At 48.0% G+C, this 23,872-nt stretch overlaps 1 protein-coding gene across 5 annotated transcripts in view; it reads left to right on the top strand.

The window, feature by feature from the left end:
* The first annotated feature begins 558 nt into the window (after positions 1-558).
* Positions 559-23,872, top strand: part of RUNDC3B (RUN domain containing 3B) — a 45,309-nt gene continuing 21,995 nt past the window's right edge. For all 5 annotated transcript variants that reach the window (XR_003763691.2, XR_003763690.2, XM_029077249.2 and 2 more), the window contains exons 1-6: positions 559-684; positions 10,932-11,047; positions 16,291-16,424; positions 18,082-18,167; positions 21,155-21,244; positions 23,015-23,095. Coding sequence is in view for 3 of the 5 variants with exons in the window: in XM_029077249.2 (XP_028933082.1) it covers positions 584-684; positions 10,932-11,047; positions 16,291-16,424; positions 18,082-18,167; positions 21,155-21,244; positions 23,015-23,095 (608 nt within the window). In the remaining 2 variants the exon portion in view is untranslated. The remainder of the gene's footprint in view (positions 685-10,931; positions 11,048-16,290; positions 16,425-18,081; positions 18,168-21,154; positions 21,245-23,014; positions 23,096-23,872) is intronic.

Here is a 23,872-nt window from a genome sequence, read left to right as displayed (position 1 = left end):
GGCTCCCAGTCTTCACCCCCATTCTACAGAGGAGGGAACTGAGGCCCAGAGAAGTGCAGTGACTTGCCCACAGTCACCCAGCTGACGAGTGGCAGAGCCGGGATTCGAACCCAGGACCTCTGACTCCCAAGCCCTTGCTCCTTCCACTGAACCCTTTTGTTTTGTTCTCTTTTGCTCTGCCGTCCGGCTCCCCCTTTGAGCCCGTGGTGGGGCGGCGATGGTCTCTCTCTGTGGCCCAAGTGTCCATTCCAAGGGCTTGGTCCAGCGCTCCATCGATCCGATTGATTGAATGAATGAATGAACGAATGAATGAATGAAGAAGAGGGGGCGCGCCGCCGACCGGAGCGAGGAGCCCGTTTGACAGCTCGGGGCGCGAGCACGGCGGCGGGCGCGAGCGCGGCCCCCGGCCCCGCCCCCCCCCCGCCTCGCGCCATTGGCTCGGCCCCGCGCGCGCGCGCTAGAGCCCCGCACGAGCCCCGCGCGAGCCGGCTCCGAGGCGGGGGGGGTGGGGCAGCCGCAGCTCGCGCCTCGCGGCCGGCCGGGGAGGGGGAGGGAGACGGAAGGGCGGGCCGCGGCGGCGGCCATGGCTTCGCCGGACGGGCCTCGCGGCGGCCGCGGCGCGAAGAAGAGCCTGGCGGCGCGCAATGCCGCCGTGGAGAGGAGGAACCTCATCACCGTCTGCAGGTAGCGCGGCCCCGAGCCCCCCGCCGCTCCCCGGGGGAGGGGGCGCGGACCGGGTCCGGACGGCGGGAGCGCGCAGGCGCCGGCTGGGAGGGGAGGGGGGGCGAGCGAGCGAGCGCCGGCCGGGCGCGCATGCGCGCACGGGGAAGCTGGGGGGGGGGCGGTGCGCGACAGCGACCAGTGACCGGCCGAAGAGCGCATGCGCGCAAGGAGGAGGACCGAGCGGGGGGGGTGGGGGGGGCGGTGTGCACGTGGCCTGGGCCGCGCGGAGGAGGGGGCGCGCGACCGTGACGGCGCGAGACGCCCGGCGCCCCACCCCCACTCCTGTCAGCCACGGGGGCGGGGGAGGGCGGACAGGGACCATCGATCGGTCCTATTGATGGATAATAATAATAATGTTGGTACGACTCTGTGTCAAGCACTGTTCTAAGCGCGGGGGGGAGATCCAAGGTCATCACGTGGGGCTCTCAGTCCTCATCCCCCTTTGACAGATGAGGCCCAGAGCCGTGACTTCCCCAAGCCCCCCAGCTGACAAGGGAAGGAGGTGGGATTCGAACCCACGACCTCTGACTCCCAAAGCCGCTAAGCCACGCAGCCGCTCCTACTGTCGAGCGGCGACTTTGGGCAGAACACTTTCCTAAGCGCTCAGGAGAGTACAATACCACAAAATTAGCAGACCCACGACGAGCTTAGAGTCCAGAGGCAGGACACGGGGGAGGGGAGGCCAAGGGTGGGGGGCGGCACGGATGGACGGCCACGGAAAAGGACAGGCCAAGGGGGACGGGGGCAGGCCACAGAAAAGGACAGGCCACGGGGGCGGCGGGGACGACGGCGACAGGGTGGCCACAGAAAGGGACGGCCAAGGGGGACGGGGGGACTCTAGAGAAATGACAAGCTAAGGAGGGACAGGCCAAGGGGGCAGACCAGGGTGGCCACGGAAAGGGACGGGCCAAGGCGGACAGGGAAAGGCCACGGAAAGGGAAAGGCCAAGGGGGACAGGGATAGGCCACAGAAAGGGCCGAGTCAAGGGGGAAAGGGATAGGCCACGGAAAGGGACAGGCCAAAGGGGACAGGGAAAGGCCACGGAAAGGGCCGCGCCAACGGGGACAGGGATAGGCCACAGAAAGGGACAGGCCAAGAGGGGTCAGGGCAGCCATGGAAAGGGACAGGCCAGAGGGGACAGGGTGACTGGAAAAGGGACAGGCCAAGTGGGGGGACAGGGTGGCCAAGGAGAGAAACGGGGCAATTGTCAGCCCGTTGTTGAGTAGGGATTTGTCTCTATCTTTCATTCATTCAAAAGTATTTATTGAGCGCTTACTATGTGCAGAGCACTGTACTAAGCGCTTGGAATGAACAAGTCGGCAACAGATAGAGACGGTCCCTGCCATTTGATGGGCTTACAGTCTAATCGGGGGAGACGGACAGACGAGAACAATGGCAATAAATAGAGTCAAGGGGAAGAACATCTCGTAAAAACAATGGCAACTAAATAGAATCGAGGCGATGTACAATTCATTAACAAAATAAATAGGGTAACGGAAATATATACAGTTGAGTGGACGAGTACAGTGCTGAGGGGAGGGGAAGGGAGAGGGGGAGGAGCAGAGGGAAAGGGGGAAAAGAGGGTTTAGCTGCGGAGAGGTGAAGGGGGGGGTGGTAGAGGGAGTAGAAGGAGAAGAGGAGCTCAGTCTGGGAAGGCCTCTTGGAGGAGGTGAGTTTTAAGTAGGGTTTTGAAGAGGGAAAGAGAATCAGTTTGGCGGAGGGGAGGAGGGAGGGCGTTCCAGGACCTCGGGAGGACGCGGCCCAGGGGTCGACGGCGGGATGGGCGAGACCGAGGGACGGTGAGGAGGTGGGCGGCGGAGGAGCGGAGCGTGCGGGGCGGGCGGTAGAAAGAGAGAAGGGAGGAGAGGTAGGAAGGGGCAAGGTGATGGAGAGCCTTGAAGCCTAGAGTGAGGAGTGTACTAAGCACTTGGAATGTACAATTCGGCAACAGATAGAGACAATCCCTGCCCATTGACGGGCTTACAGTCTAATCGGGGGAGACAGACAAAAACATGACCACTTAGTAGCCAATATAAATAAAAATTAAATATTTTAATAGGGAGGTAAGCGGTAAATATGATTTTCAATTATACAAAAACTCAAAGACTAGGATTTTTGTCTCAAGAATTCATCATCATCACCGGAAGTGGGGCGCACAGTTCTGACGCCTCAAAAATGGTCATTTCCTCAGGTATTGGCCCCAGAGGTACAGTGAATTTCTTTTCACTATCAAAAAGCATTCGTTTAAATAATACATTTAAGCGTGAGGTTTTGTGTTCAGAAATAGAGGGCACATAACTTTCTACCTGTTGCCGAATGGTACTTTCCAAGCGCTTAGTACGGTGCTCTGCACACAGTGAGTGCTCAGGAAATACGATTGAATGAACTGTGGAGAAGGGACAGGTCAAAGGAGACAGGGTGGCCACGAGAAAGCGATAGGCTAGGGGAGACCGGACGCCTGGAGGAAGGAGCCACAGTGTGACCGCAAGGGAGGGCAACTGTGAAGCCGAGCGAGTGACTGAAGGAGAACGTGATTGAGCGACTGAGAGCAGACGTCAGAGCGACCCCCGAGACGGCCAACGGAGACGGCGGCCGTGAAAGGACGGCGGAACGGTGAGAAGTGATCTTAAGACGGAGACAGCGGTAGAGTGACTGGGACGGAGAATGAGCTAGAGTAACAGAAACCCAGAGCGACAGAGAAACCCCAAGATACAGAAAAAGACTGTGAGAAAGTGAGAAAGCGTAAGCACGAGGTAGGATGAGAGCGAACAAGTCACAGAGGGAGCCGCCACGCTCGTCCTCTAGACTGTAAGCTCGCTGCGGGCCGGGAGTGCGTCTGTTTATTGTTATCTTGGCCTCTCCCAAGGGCTTAGTACAGTGCTCTGCGCCCACTAAAGGGCTCAGTAAATACGATGAATCAGTGAACCAGGAGGCTGGGCAAGAGAGCAACCGTGACAGCTCCGCGGACAGAACTGGATAGAGGGAGAGAACAGGGCAGGATGAACTGCAGGCAGGGCCCAGGGCTGATGGGTTCTGTGAGGCCCCCGCGCAGCACGGAATGTCATCACATCACGCAGCGTATTCATACATTCCGTCGTATTTATTGAGCGCTTACTCTGTGCAGAGCGTCCGATGTCACTGGTCAGCGGCAGCTGAGGGAACACCCGTCCCCTCCCCCGACCAAAATCTCCAGGGTCTCCTCCCCACCACCCACAGTAGATTACGCAGGAACCACAGATGGGGAACATACCTGATCAGTCAATCTATGGTATTTATAGAGCGCTTACTGTGGGCTGGATACTAAGCACTTGAGAGGGGGCAATACAACAGAGTTGGTCGATCCTTTCCATGGCACAAGGTGTGTGCAGTCTAGAGGGTGAGGCAGGCGTTAATAGTGATGATAATAATTGTGGTATTTAAGTGCTTACTGTGTGCCAGCCCCTGTACTAAGCGCTGGTGTCGATACAACCAAATCGGATTGGACACAGCCCCTGTCCCACGTGGAGTTCCCAGTCTCAAAACCCGTTTTCCAGATGAGGGAACCAAAGCCCAGAGAAGTGAGGGACTTGTCCAAGGTCACGCAGCAGACAAGTGGCAGAGCCGGGATAAGAACCCAGGTCCTTCTGACTCCCAGGCCCGGGCTCCGTCCATCCATTAGACAGCACTGCTTCTCTGGTGTGAGGGGAGCTTTTGGGAACCCTCGCAGACAAGGCGGGCGTCTCGCCTCCGGAACCCCTTTGCTGGCAAGACCCGGGGGTTTCCCGGCCCTGCTGCTGGCAGAGCGAGCGGGCGGGCCTAGCTCCTGCTCACTTGGTCTGACCCGGCTACAGCCTCCTCTCTAGATTTGTAAGCTCCCGGCGGGCAGGGAATGTGCCTGCTCTATTATTCTGTTTGCCCTCTCCCAGTCGCTTAGTACAGTGCTCTGCACCCAGTAAGGGCTCAATAAATACGATTGGCTGAATAACACGAGGGTCTCTGCTGCTTGGCCATAGCTGCATGGGGGGAGAGGCGGAGAAGAGAAGAAGGCACCAGAGGTAGCGGGATAGTACTTTCCTCCCTTCCTCTGCTTCCCCACCTTCTCTTCCTCTTCTGTCCCCTCTCTTCCCCCGCTTTCTCCTCTTTTTAAAAAATAGTTCTTAAGTGCTCAGAGAGTGCCAAGCACTGTCCTAAGCGGTGGGGTAGGTACAAGTTAATCAGGTCGGATAGAGTCCCTGTCCTCCATGGGGATCACAGTCGAAGTAGGAGGGAGAAGAGGCGTTTATCTCCGTTTTGCCCAAGGTCACACAGCCGGCCAGAACCAGGATTATTAATAATAATAATAATGATGATGATGGTATTTGTTAAGCGCTTACTATGTGCCAAGCACTGTTCTAAGCGCTGGGGTAGATACAGGGTCATTGGGTTGTCCCACGTGGGGCTCACAGTCTTCATTCCCATTGGACAGATGAGGGAACTGAGGCACAGAGAAGTCAAGTGTCTTGCCCAAAGTCACACAGCTGATAAGTGGCAGAGCTGGGATTAGAACCCACGCCCTCTGACTCCCAAGCCCGGGCTCTTGCCACTAAGCCACGCTGCTTCTCTAATTAGAACCCAGATCCGCCGATTCCCGATCCAGGGCTCTTTTCACTACGCCAGATTGCAACTCCCTCCCTATCGCACCTTTTCTCATACCTCCTCTTCTCTCACCCTTTCCCAATCAATCAATCAGTGGTATTTATTGATTATCTATTGTATTAGGTACTGAGTTCTTAGGAAGAGTCCAGAGGAAGCCAAATACAGTCACTGCCCTCTAGGAGTTTACAATCTAGCGGGCAAGACAAACTGACGTGAATTATTTTCAGATACTTGGTATAGGAGGTAGAAGAGGGATACATGTTACAGTAACAAGAGAATGGAAACTGAAATAGATGAATAAATAAATGAATATACATACGTGAGTACTTGGGAGTAATTCTAACAGAGTGGTCGTTGGGCTGGTGCAACTTGAAGGGTTGGGAATTAATTGGGGAAGATTTCTTGGAGGAGATATTTGAGGACTGTGAGCTTGTTGTGGAGCGGGGATTGTCACTCTTCAGTGTTGTATCGTAATAATAATAATAATGTTGGTATTTGTTAAGCGCTTACTATGTGCCGAGCACTGTTCTAAGCGCTGGGGTAGACACAGGGGAATCAGGTTGTCCCACGTGGGGCTCACAGTCTTAATCCCCATTTTACAGATGAGGGAACTGAGGCACCGAGAAGTTAAGTGACTTGCCCAAAGTCACACAGCTGGCAAGTGGCAGAGCCGGGGTTTGAACCCATGACCTCTGACTCCAAAGCCCGTGCTCTTTCCAGTGAGCCACGCTGCTTCTCAAGCACTTAGTAGAGTGCTCTGCACACAGTAAGTGCTTAGTAAATACGGTCGAATGAACGATGAGGGCTTTGAAACTGGGAAGGGCTGAAGTCTGGCAGGTTTGAGGGTGGGAGGGCGGTCTAGGAGGGTGAATGGTGTGGTGAGAGTGAAGTGGTATTTAGAAGGAGAGAAGAGGATGAGTCAGGGAGCCGTGGGTGAAGAGACCCGAAATATAAGATGGAGAAGACTGGTAGCGAGCTTCAAAGTCAATGGTGAGGTATATCTGTTCATAGGGAGAGAAACGAGTAGCCCGTTGGAAAATTTTGAGGAGAGATTATTAACTAATTATGGTATTTATTAAGCGCGTACTCTGTGCCAGGCACTTTACTAAGTGCTGGGGTGGTTACCAGCCAACTGGGTTGGACACAGTCCCGGTCCCACGTGGGGCTCACAGTCTCAATCCCTATTTTCCAGATGAGGTGACTGAGGCCCAGTGAAGTGAATGAATGAGAGATGTGTGCTGAATGGCGTTTTTAGGACAGTGATCTGGGCAGCAGTGGATGGGTTAGACCGGAGGGGAGAATGACGAGGCTGGGAGGCTGCTGAGGAGGCCGATTCACTAGTCTAGACTGTCCACTTCGCCCCCAGAGACCGCACGCTCATCATGGGCACGGAACACGTCTCCCAACTCTGTTATGACGTACTCTCCCTAATGCTTAGGAGAGTGCTCTGCACACAGTAAGCACCCAGTAAATACCACTGATTGATTTTGCTCTGCCCACAAAGCCTTGCATAATCAATTAATCAAATTTATTCAGCTCTTACTGTGTGCAGAGTACTGTACTAAGGACTTGGGAGAGTGCAGTACAACAGAATTTGCAGACCTCCACCTCGTGTTGGCCTCTGGATCCAAAAAGGAAGGTTGGTAAACATTCAGTGGTATTTAATGAGTGCTTACTGTGTGCCGAGCACCGTGCTAAACGCTTAGGAGAGTACAAGAGAGCAATAAACAGGCACATTCCCTGCCCACAACAAGCAGAGCCCATTCCCTGGACTGAGAATCTCCTGGCTGTGTGGAGAAAGGACGTGGAGTGTTCCTATTTATTAATGCCACTGGTTGTCCTAGGGAATAGATTGCTTGTCGAGCCTTATAGCTTTAGACGCGGGTCTGAACCATAATGTTTTAAATTGCTTCCAAGAAAGTTCCTGAGTCTTTTCTTCCCCGTTTTTCCTCTGCAACCTTCTGAAGCATAAGCACCCTAAGGCAGAGATCAGCGCGGCTTCGATTCCTTCTGCATAATTCCCCAAGCACCTCGTACAGAGAAAAAAACAAGCTAGAAAACTGGGAGTGACACGAGGCTAATTAGTCAGAGTGTGCCTAAAGGATGAGGAGGTGCTTTTAATAATGACATTGGATCAGCTGGTGCTCACCCATAAATTGGGGGGTTTTAGGTGAATAGGGAGATCGATCACTGACATTTAGTTATTTTTTTAATAGGATTTTTTTCTTCAGTACGGTTTGTTATACTTCAAGTACCAACTGTTCGAGAAATATTAGGTTGATGCCTTGTTAACTAAGTTCACTGTTAATTTTTCTGCCTTCATGACTTGGAAGCCTTTTTTTCAATGGTTTTTGTGAAGTGCTTACCGTGTGCCAGGCACTGGTCTAAGCACTGGGGTAGATAGTGGATAGAGCATGCCCTGGGAGTCGGAAGGTCATAGGTTCTAATCCTGGCTCTGCCACCTGTCAGCTATGTGATCTTGGGCAAGTCATTCCACTTCTCTGAGCCTCAAAATGGAGATTGAGACAGTGAGTCCCATGTGGGACAGGGACTGTGTCCAACCCGATCGGCTTGTATCTACCTCAGTGTTTTGTACAGTGTCTGGCACATAGTAAGTACTTAAATACCATAGTCATACAGGGTCGTCAAGTTGGACACAGTCCCTATCCTGCATCGGGCTCAGAGTCTTAATCCCCATTTTACAGATGAGGAAACTGAGGCACAGAGAGGTAAGTGACGAGGGCAGAAAACGCAGTGAGGTTGGATCTGAACGGCCCGGACGAGAAATTGAACATTAGGCGTATGGGTCCTCGTGAAGGCAAAGCGACGGATGATAAGTCCAGACTGTAGCTCTAGATTGTGAGCTTGTTGTCTTATGGCAGGGAATGTCACTATTTTATTGTTGTACTTTCCCCAAGCGCTTAGTACAGTGCTCTGCACACAGTAAACACTTAATAAATACGATTAAATGAATAAATGAGAGTGCCTGGCAGTCGCATCTTCATGACCAGGGACTCTGCAGTGGGCTTTTGGTTCATTCATTCAATAGTATTTATTGAGCGCTTACTATGTGCAGAGCACTGTACTAAGCGCTTGGGATGAACAAGTCAGCAACAGATAGAGACGGTCCCTGCCGTTTGACGGGCTTACAGTCTAATCGGGGGAGACGGACAGACGAGAACGATGGCAATAAATAGAGTCAAGGGGAAGAACATCTCGTAAAAACCGATGGCAACTAAATAGAATCGAGGCGATGTACAATTCATTAACAAAATAAATAGGGTAACGAAAATATATACAGTTGAGCGGACGAGTACAGTGCTGTGGGGATGGGAAGGGAGAGGTGGAGGAGCAGAGGGAAAAGGGGAAAAAGAGGGTTTAGCTGCGGAGAGGTAAAGGGGGGTGGCAGAGGGAGTAGAGGGAGAAGAGGAGCTCAGTCTGGGAAGGCCTCTTGGAGGAGGTGAGTTTTAAGTAGGGTTTTGAAGAGGGAAAGAGAATCAGTTTGGCGGAGGTGAGGAGGGAGGGCGTTCCGGGACCGCGGGAGGACGCGGCCCAGGGGTCGACGGCGGGATGGGCGAGACCGAGGGACGGTGAGGAGGCGGGCGGCGGAGGAGCGGAGCGTGCGGGGTGGGCGGTAGAAAGAGAGAAGGGAGGAGAGGTAGGAAGGGGCAAGTTGATGGAGAGCCTCGAAGCCTAGAGTGAGGAGTTTTTGTTTGGAGCGGAGGTTGATAGGCAACCAGCAATTTTGGTGAGGCATGGAAAATATTTTCGTCAGTCAGTCATATTTACTGAGCGCTCACTGTGGGCAGAGCACTATACGAAGCGCTTGGGGGAGTACAAGATAATAAATAGACATTCCCTGCCCAGATTTCTTTCTTCTGACCTTTCCTGCCCACAATTAGCTTACAGTCTAGAGGGGGAGACAGACATTAATAGAGATAATGTAATAGGCACTCAGTAACCCCACTGATATATGGATTGACTGCCTGATTTTTTTTAACAGTATTTGTTAAGCGCTTACTATGGGCTAGGCACTGTATTAAGCACTGGAGTAGATACCCATTAATCAGGTTGGACACAGTCCTTGTCGCAGGTGGGGCTCTGAGTCTTAATCCCCATATTACAGAGGAAGGAACTGAGGAACAAAGTCAAGTGACTTGCCCAAAGACACACAGATGAGTGGCTGGGCCAGGATTAGAATCCAGGGGCAAGCCCTTGCCCTTCCTACTAGGCTGCTCTGCTCCTCCAGCTATGTTGTGTTGTGCTCTCCCAACCATAGTACAGTGCTCTGAGCACAGTAAGTGCTCAATAATCACCACTGATTGTTTGGACAGGTGATTTCTCACCTTTCCCCACCAGAACGGGAGTGAACGGAGAGCAGCAGACCAGAGCGAAAGATCGGATCAGAGCGAAAGACACGGGGTTCCTAGGTACGGGGTCTCCCAATTTTGTTGGGATCGCAGTTCTGAGGAAGATCAGCCGGTATGAAGAATGTTAAGTGTGGATCCTCAAAATTATTTTGGGTAATGTAAAACTCTAGAGAAGTAGGATTACTGACAAGTAGCGGATTTTCAGAATGCCTTTCCTTTGGGTTCAGAGTTAACGCAGCTGGAAGTGAGATGGTTTTTGTGCGTGGGCAGGTGTGACCGATCTGATCAGTCGATCAGTCAGCGGTATTTTCTGAGTGCTTTCTAGGTGCAGAGCACTGTACTAAGCGCTTGGGAGAGTCCAAGAGATGGGGGCCCACAAAGAGTTTACGGTCTGGGGGAAGAGACGGTCATTAAAAGAAATTACAGCTAGAGGAAGCAGCGCAGGATAACGATATGTTCAGAATTGTGGCTTCTGTAAAGCCTTACCATGTGCCAAGCACAGTATTAAGCTCTGGGATGGATATACTTAACCTCTCTGTGCCTCAGTTCCCTCATCTGTAAAATGGGGATTAAGACTGTGAGCCACCTCCTCCCGCCCCGTTTTTGGTATTTATTAAGAACTTACTATGTGCCAGGCATTGTACAAAGCAGTGAGACATGCTCCCTCCCTTCCATCTTCCAGATTCTACGTTTTCATGAAACAGTCGAGTAATGCTGTCTTACTGGTGTTTGCACATTGACTCTTTTAAAGTTTGGTGACCATATAGGCCCGAAGGCTTGACTGGGCTGAATATCATGATTTCTCATGATGCGTGTTGAGCCCATGCTCACTGGTGTTCTCCTTTTGTCGGTCAGTCCTATTTACTGAGCACTTTGTGCAGAGCACTGTTACTAAGCTCTTGGGAGAGTGCAGTGCAACAACAGAATGGACGCATTCGCTGCTCACAGTTATGGGATGCAGCTGAGCATTCTTGATTATTCCTCTGGGGAGGTTTTGGGTGGTGATGGGATGTTGTTTTATCAGTAGCCTAAATTACTTTATTGAAAAAGTATATCTGTAATACTTCATAAAAATGAAAAGCCCTTTAATATTTTTCAAAGGTGAGCTTGTTGAAAAGCACAGATCATTCTCTTCTTCCCACCATGTTCCTTTACAGAAAGTCCATTTGGGGAATGAATAAACCACGAATGAAAGCTGAAAATGCTTCCATTATTCTCTGCCAGGTTTTCTGTCAAGACTTTGATCGACCGGTCCTGTTTTGAGACTATTGATGACTCTTCTCCGGAATTCAATAATTTTGCAGCAATTTTGGAGCAGATTTTAAGCCACCGACTGAAAGGTAATCTTCATTCTCCATTTTTCAAAGCAAAGGCTCTTTATACTACCTCCAGATTTTCAGGAGCCAGCCCTGTTTGGGTCGCTTAGACAAAATAGAGGAAGCCCCGCAGCCTAGTGGAAAGAGCACAGGACTTGGGAGCCGGAGGACCTGAGTTCTGATCTCAGCTCCACCATGTACCTGCTGTGTGTCCTTGAGCAAGTTACTTAACTTCTCTGCGCCTCAGTTTCCTCATCTGTAGAATGAGGATTAAATACTTGTTCTCCCTCTAGTGAGACAGGGACCGTGTCTTATCTAAGCACTTAGAAGAGTCCTTAAAAGATAAGGCCTTAAAAGATATCATTTTAATATATACATATGCATTGTACATTATATTATACATTAGTTTACATTAAAATAGTATTTATTAAGTGCTTACTACAAAGCTTTCTCTGTCTCAAGTGCCGGGATAGTACACATAATCCGATATCAGGTATGTATACACACACTGGAACTTTGAGAAGAGAGAAGTTAGCAGTCAAAAAGCCTGAGATTTGGGGCCTTAGTTCATAGAATAAAAGGTAGAGAAGGCAGCTACTTACTAATCAGTACTCTTGAATCCACATAAAGAGAGTTGGATATATTTGTTTTCAACGTCCATCATGGGAATTCTAGACAAGTCTAGTTTTTCGAAGCTCTGTGAAATGATTTGTGATCTCTCCCCTCTCCAGAGGGGATTTTACACTGGCCTTCTGAATCCACTTGCCTCCAAAGCACAATGGGTAGTCTACAGATATTGCTGTATTTACCTTAATAATAATAGATACCAGCAAAGAGAAAAACATCTGCGGAGATATGGATTGACTCACCCATAGTGGCTCCAAGCTAATTATCACGAGAGATTTCAGAACACAGCGTGGCAGATGATGCTGAGAGACAAGTTATTGGACCCTGTGGAATTAGAAAACTAAATTGATAGTTAGCAGTGGTCCCCTGGAAATGGAGCCAATGTTTTTTTCCTTGCAATTGACAAATACCTCAATTATTTTTTAGCGTGGTGGATAGAACCGTGGGCCCTAGAGTCAGAAGGTCAGGGGTTCTAATCGTGGCTCTGTCACTTGTCTGCTGTGTGACCTTGGGCAAATCACTTCATTTCCCTGGGCCTCGGTTACTTTGTCTGTAAAATGGGGATTGAGACTGTGAGCACACAGTAAACGCTCAGTAAATACCTTGGAGTGTATGAATTACGATTACTCTCTCCCGCTTTAAAGCCTTATTGAGGGCACATCTTTCCCGACTAAACCCTCTTTTCCTTTTCTTCCACTCCCATCTGCGTGTCTCTGACTTTCTCCCTTTATTCATCCCCCCTCCCGCCCCTGTGGGCGACACACTGTACTAAGTGCTAGGGAGAATACAATAGAGCAATAAGCAGACACATTCCCTGCCCACACAAGCTAAAAGTGCCTGCTCTATGTAGAGGGGGAGAAAGACATTCATATAAATAAATTAATTGCAGGGGTGGACATAAGTGCCGTGGGACTGAGGGAGAGATGAATAAAGGGGGCAGATCTGGGTGATGCAGAAGGGCGTGGGAGAAGAGGAAAGGAAGGCTTAGTCAGGGAAGGCCTCTTAGAGGGGATGTGCCTTCAATTAGGCTTTGAAGTTGGGGAGAGTCATTGTCGGACATAAAGAGGGAAGGCGTTCCAGGCCAGAAGCAGGATGTGGGCCGGAGTTGGACACCGAGCTGGATGAGATTGAGGTACAGTGAGAAGGTTGGCAGTAAAGATCATCAGAAAACCACAAATCCAAAACAGGGTCATCAATGCCTGGCTCTTTCTCCTTAATAATAATAATAATAACAAATTGTGGTGTTTGTTAAGCGCTTACTGTGAGCCAGGTGCTGTTCTAAGCGCTGGGGCAGATACAAGCTATTTGGGTTGGAGACTGATTTTCCAGATGAGGTAACTGAGGCCCGGAAAAGTGAAGCGACTTGCCCACGGTTCCACAGCAGATGAGCGGAATTTTATTTATTTGTAATTTTATTTATTTGTATTGATGACTGTTTATTTGTATCGGTGTCTGTCTCCCCCATCAGACTGTGAGCCCGTTGCGGGCAGGGATTGTCACTCTTTAGTGTCGTATGGTAATTTCCCAAGCACTCAGCACAGTGCTCTGCCAACAGTAAGCGCTTAGGTAGATACGATCAAATGAACGAATGAAAGTGTATTAGGTCCTTCTGACTGCCAGGCCCGGGCTCTATCCGCTAGGCCTTGCTCCTTCTCCTCAGGAAAGGAAGAAAAGCACCAATGCCTTGGCTCTCCCTGAGACCGGGCCTGAAGCAGCGTCCCGGGATGCATTTCACCGGCGGCGGGGTCGGGAGGGACCCCGTTCCTGGCTCCTCCGGCCCGCACACTTCGGCTTCCTAGAGCGACTCCGGGAAGCGGGCTGCCGAAGCCGTCTCCAGTTCTGTCAGCACGAGAGGGCCGTCGACTCGGGGGGGTTAGCGGCTCTCGACGGGCCGGCGGTAGGCCAAGGGTGCCAGGAGCAACGGAGAAATAGGAGAAATATCAGCCGTCCCTGAAACTTGGCTTTCCTAGGATCACCTTACCCACCACCGCTCCCGCAAACTGTCTTTGAACCTCAAAGTCCTTCCTGATTTAAAGGATAAACCGCTACCTCCCTATGAGGTTATCTTTTGAAGTGCCGGTAAACACTATTTTAATCTTAGAAACAATGGGGATGATAAATCTGCCCATTTAACTTTTCAATTCATGTTTATTTGGGGATTTATAGAAGCGTGCCCAGCCCTTGTTTCTCCCAGTGCAGACACAATGTAGTTTGCAAGAACAACAATAACCAAACCCACCCAAACAAGTACCTGATAACTAATAATAATAATAATGATAATAATAATTAGGGTATTTGCTACTATGTTACATGTTACTGCGTGCCAAGCACTTAATGAGCACTGGGATACAAATAATAATAGTTATGATGATGGTATTTGTTAAGCGCTTACTATGTGCCAAGCACCGTTCTAAGCACTGGAGTTGATACAAGGTAATCGGGTTGTCCCACGTGGGGTTCAGACTTAATCTCCATTTTACAGATGAGGTAACTGAGGTGCAGAGAAGTTAAGTGACTTGCCCAAAGTCACCCAGCTGACAAGTGGCGGAGCCGGAAGTAGAATCCACCACCTCTGACTCCCAAGCCCAAGATACTCAGGATGGACACAAGTCCTTGTCCTACCTGAATCAATCAATTAATCATATTTAAGGAGTGTATAGTTGCATGCCAAGCACTGTACTAAACGCTTGGGAACGTACGCTGTAACAGACTTGGTAGACACCTGGGGCTCACAGTCTAAGTTATACCAGGCAAAAGCCCAGAAATAGCATGGTCTAGTGGACAGTGCTTTTCACATAGTAAGGGCTCAAAAAATACAATTGAACGAATGAATGTAAAAGGCGTGAAATGTACTGATGTAACAATTGCCATAAAAATATAAATCGTCAACTGTATGTGTTTCCAGTGACAGTGTGTGGATCCGAAAACTGGACTGTGGAGCAACGGGATAGAAAGAACATCGATTCTTTTGAATTGTGGTGTCAGAGAAGGCTTTAGCAAATCCCAAGGACTGCCCGAAAAACAAACAAATGGATTTTAGAGCAAATTAAACCAAAGTGGTCTTTGGAAGGCCAAATGACTCGATTTGGATTAGCAAATTTTGGACACATAATCAGGAGGACTAATTCTCTGGAGAAGACTAGTGCCAGGAAAAGTCCAGGGAAAATGAGGAAGGGGCAGACCGGCAGCTAGATGGATAGAGACCAGAACAACGATAGTGGAAGAACCGTTAGAAAAGTTGTGGATTATGGCAGGGGACAGGACATTCTGGAGAAAGTATATCCATAGAGTCTCCATGAATCGAAAACGACTCGGCATTTAACAGTTTAAGTGCTTACTAGGTGCCAGGCACTGTACTAAACGCTGGGGTGGATCCAAGCAAATCGGGTTGGACACCGTCCTGTCCCACGTGGGGTTCACAGTTTCAATTCCCATTTTACAGATGTGGGAATTGAGGCCCACCCGGAGTAGTTAAGCGACTTGCCCAAGGTCACGCAGCAGACAAGTGGCCGGGATTAGGACCCAGGTCCTCTGACTCGTATCCACCCCGACGCTTAGTAGGGTGCCTGGCACATAGTAAGCGCTTAACAAATACCACAGTTATTATTTTTAGGCAGGGAGACAGGTAGAAAATTAAATTACAGGTACAGGGGAGCACAAGAGTGTAAAGATATATGTGGGGAAGTGGGGTGGGAAGACGAGAGATGAGTCAGGGAAGGCCTCCTGGAGGAGACGTGATCTCAGAAGGGCTCTGGAGATGGGGAGAGCAGTGGTTTCCCGGATGGAAAGGGAGAGGACTGCCAAGGAGGAGAAGAATGAGCAAGAGGTCGGAGGGGAGACGTACAATGAGAATGGCATCCACTGAGTCGTGTAGTTCCTCCACCTTGGCTCTGCTTCCTATTCTTCTGGAAAGAGAGGGTGGAAGAGGGGAGACAGAGGGGTCGAGGACAGAGTGGGCCATTTCAGATAAAACCTTGAGACTGCTGGAGTACAGATTCTAAATAACAAAAGTAATAATTGTGTCATTTGCTAGGCACTGGACAGGTTCCAAATAATAAAAGTCATTATTGGGGCATTTTCTGGGCACTGTACTGAGCACTGGGTAGCTACAAGATGATCAGGTTGAAAACGAGAAGCAGCGTGGCGAAGTGTAAAGAGCCTGGGCTTGGGAGTCAGAGGTCATGGGTTTGAATTCCGGCTCTGCCACTTGTCAGCTGTGTGACTGTGGGCAAGTCACTTAACTTCTCTGTGCCTCAGTTACCTCATCTGTAAAATGGGAATTAAGACTGTGAGCCTCATGTGGGACACCTGATTACCCTGTATACCCTAGCGCTTAGAACAGTGCTCTGCACATAAACATACCAACATTATTATTATTATTAAAACAGTCCCCCATCATACACGGAGACCACACTCTGAGGAGGACGATCAGGTATTGAATCCCCATTTTACAGATGAGGGAACTGAGGCACAGAGAAGTGACTTGCCCAAGGTCACACGGTTGGCGGCCGGGGGTACCCTTTCTTGATCTGGTCAACGATGTTGCCCGTCTAATAGAGAAAGGCTTGGCGTTTTTTCACTTTCCTTTTTAGTTTTCATTTACCTCTTTTCCTGTTGTCTTTTGGTATTGTCTTCTAAAGGTCAAGTAACCTGGTTTGGCTACGAAAGTCCTCGTAGCTTCTGGGATTATATCAGAGTGGCCTGTCGAAAGGTTTCCCATAATTGTATCTGCAGCATCGAGAACATGGAAAATGTCAGTTCCTCTAGAGCCAAGGTAAGAAGAAAAACGTGTTCAATTTCAACAATTTACAGTGTCCTCGATCGAACTCTACACTCAGATGAACACGTTTGGCCAAATTATAACTTCTAACCGTCTCATGTTTCGGTTATTTGAAGGCGATCTGTCATCAGTATATAAATCAATCAGCAATTTGTTTTTTAATGCAAAACCTTCATTTTGTTTCAAAGTGTATTGTTATTGTTTAAAATTCCCCGGGTTTTACTATCGCAGTGTGTTGCTTAACGTGGATTCCTAAGTGGGCAAAGGCTATGAGTCAGCCACTGTGTTTCTTCTTTGAAGCAGAATGAAAAAACTTGCCTGTTGTTCAGAGATATCACCATTATTATAGTGACTCCAAAGTGCATTTCCTTAAAAGCTAGGCATATTGATGTGGTATTTTAATTTGTTGGATGGAGTTCATTAGAAATCTTTTTAAAGCTGCTTCTATCTGCTCCCATTTCCAGTTCTAAACCCCCTACTTTCCCCCTTCCATCAGTATGTGATGCCGCATGGACCCAGTGGATAGAACACGGGCCTGAGCGTCAGAAAGACCTGGATTCTAATCCCGGCTCTGCCTCTCGTCTGCTCTGTGACCTTGGGCAAATCACTTCGATTCTCTGGGCCTCAGTCACCTCATCTGTAGAAAGGGGATTAAGACTGTGAACCCCATGTGGGATAGGGACTGTGTCCACCCTGATTAGCTTGTATCTATCCCAGGTTGACACATAATTAGCACTAAACAAATGCCATCATTATTATTATTATTATTATTATTATAGCAAGTTTGTGAACAGAACTTCCACGGTTCCAATTGGTCCCCTTACACAATTTGATCTAGCCTAACTAAGCTGACCAAGCCTTCCACCCACAAGCCGGAAGCCCGGGTGAGCCCGGCGTGGACAGGGTTTGTCTCTCTCCATTGCCAAATTGTACTTTCCAAGTACGGTGCTCTGCACATAGTAAGCGCTCAATAAATATGATTGAACGAATGAAGGAGTGGAAGGTTTGGCTGTCGAATGCCGAAGAGAAAGGGGTTTTTTCAGGACCGAGAGGGCCGCAATTCAGTCAAGGCCTGGCACATAGTAAGCGCTTAACACATACCATAAAACAAAAAAACCCTAGTCAGAAGCAGCGTAGTTTAGAAAATAAAGCACAGGCCTGCAAGCCGGAGGACCTGGGCTCTAATCCCGGCTCTACCACCTGCCTGCCATGTGACCTTGGGCAAGTCACTTCTCTTCTCTGGGCCTCAGTTACCTCATCTATAAGGTGGGGAGTAAGACTGTGAGCCCCATGTGGGACATGGACTCTGTCCAAACGGATTTGCTTGTATCTAACCCAGTGTTTGGTACAGTGTCTTATACATAGTAAGCGCTTAACAAATTCCATAAAAAAAACCTCTGTAGCTCAATCACCACATCTGTAACATCTGTAATATGGGATTTAAGACCCTGAGTCCCACGTGAGACGTGAACTGCGTCCAACCTGATTTGCTTGTATCTATCCCTGTGCTTAGAACAGTGCTGAACAAATAGTAATTACTTAAATACTATAAAAAGTTTTAAAAATCAATCTGTTGGCTTTTAAAAGTTACAACGGGCAGAGTGTTTCATTGTTCATCATTAACGTATTTACTGTTATTTCTTCTTTTCAGGGCAGAGCCTGGATCAGAGTAGCCCTAATGGAAAAACATTTGTCGGAATATATCTCCACCGCTCTGAGAGACTTCAAAATAACAAGGTCTTAGAGTGTTTCAATATACTATATTGTCAAGTATTGTGTAGCAAGAGGCCTAGAGTTAGAAGAAAGTTTGGTATCTATTCTTGACCCCCACCGTCCTAAGGGGATACCTGTAAAGAGGATTGATTTGTCGCAACTTGATGGAGAAGTATTTATTCCTAGAGGCTGTGGAGAGAACTGTATTCTTTTTCCTGCCGATCAGAGAGGAGATTCATTCAATCCGAAATATTTATTGAGCGTTTACGATGTGCAGAGAACTGAATTAAGTGCTTAGTGCCCTGCTTGTGAGCAGGGAACGTGTCTACCAACTCTGTTAATACAGTGCTCTGCACACAGTAGGCCTTCAACAAATGCGATCGATCTGTACAAAATTGGGGCTTAAAAGGAACAAGAATAAGACTGAATCTTTAGTGTTAGAACTGCGCATTGCACTCTCTTAAATTCACCTACGATTACACTAACAAGGCCGTACCTGGAGCCAGAAATTGGGAATAGTGGATTCCAATCACAATGCTTCACATTCTGGAGAACAACAGAAGAAGCCTCTTTCAGATGGGTTTGTAGGGTATAGATACTAGAACTCTGTGTTTTTTTCTTGATTGGGGGATTCAGATTTAGGTTTCGGGAGCTTCCAGGGAGCTTTTAAAGATCTTGAATTTGGTGGAATCTGAAGGAAAAGCTTCGCATGTAGTAAATCAGGACTTTTGTAAGGTTTGAGAGAAAGCAGAGCTCCTAAGGAAGTTCAAAGTGTCACACTGTACAACTGTGATAGCTCGGGGTGTTTTGAAAAGTGAATATTAGGGTCATGTGCCAAGGTGAAGAGGTAAACGTTGAAGATAGGCATTTGCCTTAGTCTAGCAAAGTGATTCCTTTCATCTAAAAGGATGGCACAAAATATGAGTACATTTTGGTAATTTGGACTTGTTCCTAAGAGAAAATAGTCCAAATTTCCAGCAAAATAGTTTGGAATCCCTTTTTATTAGAAAGTAAAGTTGAATAAATCAGACATAGGTGCTGCCGGTGGTGAAACCAAATCAAGTTACAATCATCTTCAACTCTGCAGTACCTCTCTCTCATGCAACTGTTCACGTGTATTGACTTCCTGTATGAAGCTGGCAGAAAAGACTCTCTAATCACGAAATTAGTAGACAATCAAAGTACACATGTTAGTTTAAAGGGAAGGGTTTGGGTGGGGTGGAAATGATTTGAAAAGGATATTTTTAGAGCCGATGGTTTAACTGTTCTGTTCAGTAGTTGACCTGTTCTGTTTTGAGGTGTTAGCCAATCCGTTTTTTTTTATAAAGGAAATGATTCATCTTGAGAAATGTCCACGGAGTGAAAATATTTTCTTCCTGATGTAGAAACTTAAATCGCCAATTTCAGTGTGCCACATTTGTATCGCAGCAAAAGTTTTAGTCTGGACGTTTGGAAGATCACATTTTAATCTCCAGTCTTGCGTGTTTGCTCTACCATTTGTAAAAAGAAGACTTTTTGTGTGTGAAATGCACCTTTGCTAGATTTAATTGTGATTTGCTGTAGAATATAAGTCTTGGGAAGGCGTTCAATCATTTATCTTAAAAGCCCGGGAGTCACAGGACCTGGGTCCTAATCTCGGCTCTGCCATCTGTCTGCTGAGGGACCTCGGGTAAGTCAGTTGACTTCTCTGGGCCTCAGTTACCTCTTCTGTAAAATGGGATTAAGACTACGAGCCCCATGTGGGACAAACCGATTCCTTTGTACAGTGCTCGGCACATAGTAAGCGCTTAACAAATACCATTTTTATTATTATTATTCTACATCGCCTTTGAACGTGGATCTGGACCCCTTAAGCACTTGCTATTCCCCCCAGATTAGCGCTTATGGACATATCCATCATTTTATCTGAATGTCTGTCTCCCCCTCTAGACTGTCAGCCCTTGATGGACAGGGATCGTGTCTGCCTACTCTGCTGTCCTGTACTCTCCCAAGCACTTAGTACAGGGCTCTGCACCTAGTAAGCACTCAATCGATACCAGTCATTGATTGATGTTAAGAAACATTAGCTCAAAAAGAGCAATTCTCTTCTTCCTAGCAAGACACCATGTTGGTTTGTCCTTAGCAACTGATTCCAGCAGAACCTGAAACCCCCTGGCTCTGGTGCCCGGCTGGTGGTCCCGTGAGAGGGTCTGGGAATTAGGAAACCTGGGTTCCCATCCAGATTCTACCTGCTGGGGCTCTGCTACCAATGGAGAAGGTTTCAGTTTTGGGGTTTTTTTTGGTGTTTGCTGAGTGGCGGTCTGTCTGATATGAAGAAGAAGGAAATTCCAAGCCAGAGGAAGGATGTGGGCAAGGCGTCGGTGGTAAGAGAGACAAAATCAAAGTACAGTGAGTAGGTTGGCATTAGAGGAGCCAAGTACGTGCTCCAGGTTTTCATAGGAAATCCGTGAGGTGAGGTAGGAGGAGGCAAGGCGATCGAGTGCTTTAAAGTCAAGGGTGAGGAGTTTCTGCTTGATGCGGGGGTGGATGGGCAACCCCTGGAGATTGTCGAGGCCTGGGGTGATGTGGACTGATGCTTCTTTATGCAAAAATGATCTGGGCACTGGAGTGAAGTAAGGATAAGATTGGGTGGAGGGCGGAAGCTCAGCGAGGAGGCTCATCCCCCATTTTACGGTTGAGTAACTGAGCAGTGAAATGACTTGCCCCAGGTCACCCAGCAGACAAGTGGTAGAGCCGGTATTAGAACCCACGACCTTCTGGCTCCCAAGCCTGGGCTCTTGCCACTAAGCCACGCTGCTTCATATGCCCCCTGCCTACAAGGAGCTTCCAATCTAAAAAGGAAGACAAATATTAATATAAATAATTTCAAGGTATAATTTAAAGCGATGTACATAGGTGTTGTGGGGTTGAGCCTGGGGTGAATATCAAACACCCAAAGGTCACAGATCCCTCTATCAATTTTTGGTGTAGTTTGATGTGTTGGTCCCTAACCTCCATTTCTTCCTTTGCAGGCGATTTTATGACGAAGGAGCCATTGTCCTGGGAGAGGAAGCGAATATGCTTGCCGGCATGCTGCTTGGACTCAATGCCATTGATTTCAGGTATTTCAGTAGACTGAGACTTCTAGAGACCCATGATTTTTATCTGTGCCCTTAAATAATGATGATGATGATGATGATGATAATCAGGGACTCGCTAGGTGCTCACTCTGTGCCAAGGAAGCACTGGAATAAAAGTTCATCAGGTCGGACCCAGTCCCTGTCCACATGGGGCTGACGGCGTACGGAGGAGGGAGGAGGATTTAATCCCCATTTTATAGATGCGGTAATGAGGCTCAGAGCAGTTAAGTGACTTGCCAAAAGTGATAGGGCAGATACCTGGCAGAGCTGGGATTTTTTTTTTATAGTATTTGTTAAGCGCTTACTTTAGGGAAGCCTCTGTATTAAGCGCTGGAGTAGACAGTCAGGTTGGACACAGTTCGGGTCCCACATGGAGCTCACGGTCTTAATTCCCATTTTACAGATGAGGGAACTGAGGCCCAGAGACGTGAAGTGACTGGAGAGCAGTGAGGTGAGGTAGGAGGCGGCAAGGTGATCTAGGGCTTTAAAGCCGATGGTAAGGAATAAATGAGTGAGTGGAGTGTTCTGTGTTTGGCGGCCATATTGGAACCAGGAACCTCCAGCACCAAGTAACGGCCGTGTACGGACGCCTCGCCAAGTCAGAAGACCTGGGTTCTGATCCTGACTCTGCCCCTTGTCTGCTGTGTGACCATGGGCAAGTCGCTTCACTTCTCCGGGCCTCAGTCACCTCATCTGTGAGATGGGGATTAAGACTATGAGAGCCCCAAGTGGGTCAGGGACTGTGTCCAACCTGATTGATTTACATCTACCTTGGCACTTAGAACAGTGTTCGGCACATAGTGAGCGCTTAACAAGTACCCTAATTATTATTGATGTGGTAGAGCAGTCGATCAGTCAACCAGTCAGTGGGATTTATTGAGTGTTTACCGGGCGCAGAGCAGTGTACGAAGTAATTGATAGAGTACAGTAGAACAGAGTTGGTAGACAGGTTCCCTGCCCGCAGCCAGCTTGCAGACTACAGGGGGAGGCAGTCATTAATAAAAGTAAATGAATTGCGTATATGTACGTAAGGTGCTGCGGGGCTGAGGGAGGGGTGAATAAAGAGTGACGCAGAAGGGAGGGGGAGAAGAGGAAATGAGGGTTTAGTCAGGGAAGAGATGATATAAATATAGGTGTAATCCTCACTCTCTCTTTGAATTATTCTGACGACTATTTAAATGATCATAATAGATGCAAAGATTATAAACTGGAGAAAATACTATGTTAAAATACATGCAGTTTGTAGATAGTAGATTTCTGTACTGGGAAGAGGGAATGAGATTAGCTTTTTCTGACCCAATACCTAATAGTTTATTATCTCCACTGAAGAAAATAATAGCCATAAACCGAGAAATGATCTTCAAAATTAAGGTCTTATTCTTTTTCATCAGCCTCCAAAAATTTGCCGCAGATTTAGGGGAATCCATTTTAAATTTATCCTTGGAAGTGAATTGGCGTTCCTGAACACGCAGTCATGAGATGAGTGACTGGATTTTCTTGAGTTCAAAGTGGAAGGGGGACAGAGCCCTTAGTTCGGTCCTCAAATGGTTTGGCCATAAGAAGCCGGGCCCCGCCTCGAGGAAGGATGAGAATTTTGAGGGTTTAGTTTGGGACAACTGGAAGCATTTTAACATCCACTTTAAAAAAGCTCATCAGTAACAAAATCACAATGTTCCTTTCATTAAGACCGAGTTTCACTTTTTCTGTGTCCTTTCCTTAACGTAAAACACATATTGTATACTTTTTTTTTAGCTTCTGCCTAAAGGGAGAGGGATTAAATGGCAGCTTTCCAGCCGTAATAGACTACACACCGTACTTGAAATTCACCCAAAGGTACTTGACGTTTTGAAGTATGAGTTTTAAAGCATGTACTTCCATTTCAAATACCCTGACTCATGATTTCTTTTTAAACTAACCTGGGTTTACGTGGCAATTTCTAAGCATTTCTAGAGGCGTGTCGTCCCGTAGATAGTCAGGATATAGTGAACATCCTTATCCCCAGGAAAAAAAATTTCCCTCGCACATTTAAAAGCAGATAGCCTGGAAATTTGAAATTTGGTTTTAAGGACTTAATGGCTAAAATTCAGGATTAGTTGGAATAGTGGAAACTGGTGGCCTTTTTCCTGTGCTATTCATGTCCTGCTCTCAGAAGAAGCGATAGGGCTTGTTACGGCAGTGATTGGAAAGAAATTAAGCGAAACGTAAAAGTGATTCCATAGCATCAGTCAGGGCATTCTCCTTTCCTCACACTCTGACCCTCCCCGGTCCACTTCCTGAGTATTTCTATTGAGGCTGTGTCTACACTGGCCACATGAAGAGTCTTATTTGAAGATTGATTTTTTTTCCACATTGGATTCACCACAGCTATCATTTAAAGAATGCAGCTGACCACCCATTTTCACAAGCACAATGAAAGTGTTATGTTTCTGAAAGCAGATGGCAGGTAAGTGTAGAGGCAAGTCTTTTAAAATGTCATTGCTTCTTTACTATTTTGTCCATCCCATGACTGCTTCATTTTATTTGCTTCATTTCAAGCTGACATTCCAGTTTGAAACAGGCATTCTCCCTGTCTTATTGTAGGAAATACTATTTTCTGTGGCTTGCGGGGTT

This window comes from Ornithorhynchus anatinus, chromosome 13 (assembly GCF_004115215.2).
Source record: "Ornithorhynchus anatinus isolate Pmale09 chromosome 13, mOrnAna1.pri.v4, whole genome shotgun sequence".
NCBI classification, from domain to species: Eukaryota; Metazoa; Chordata; class Mammalia; order Monotremata; family Ornithorhynchidae; genus Ornithorhynchus; species Ornithorhynchus anatinus.
The sequence above is the reverse complement of the archived record's forward strand: the minus strand, read 5'-3'. Positions and strand labels throughout refer to the sequence as shown.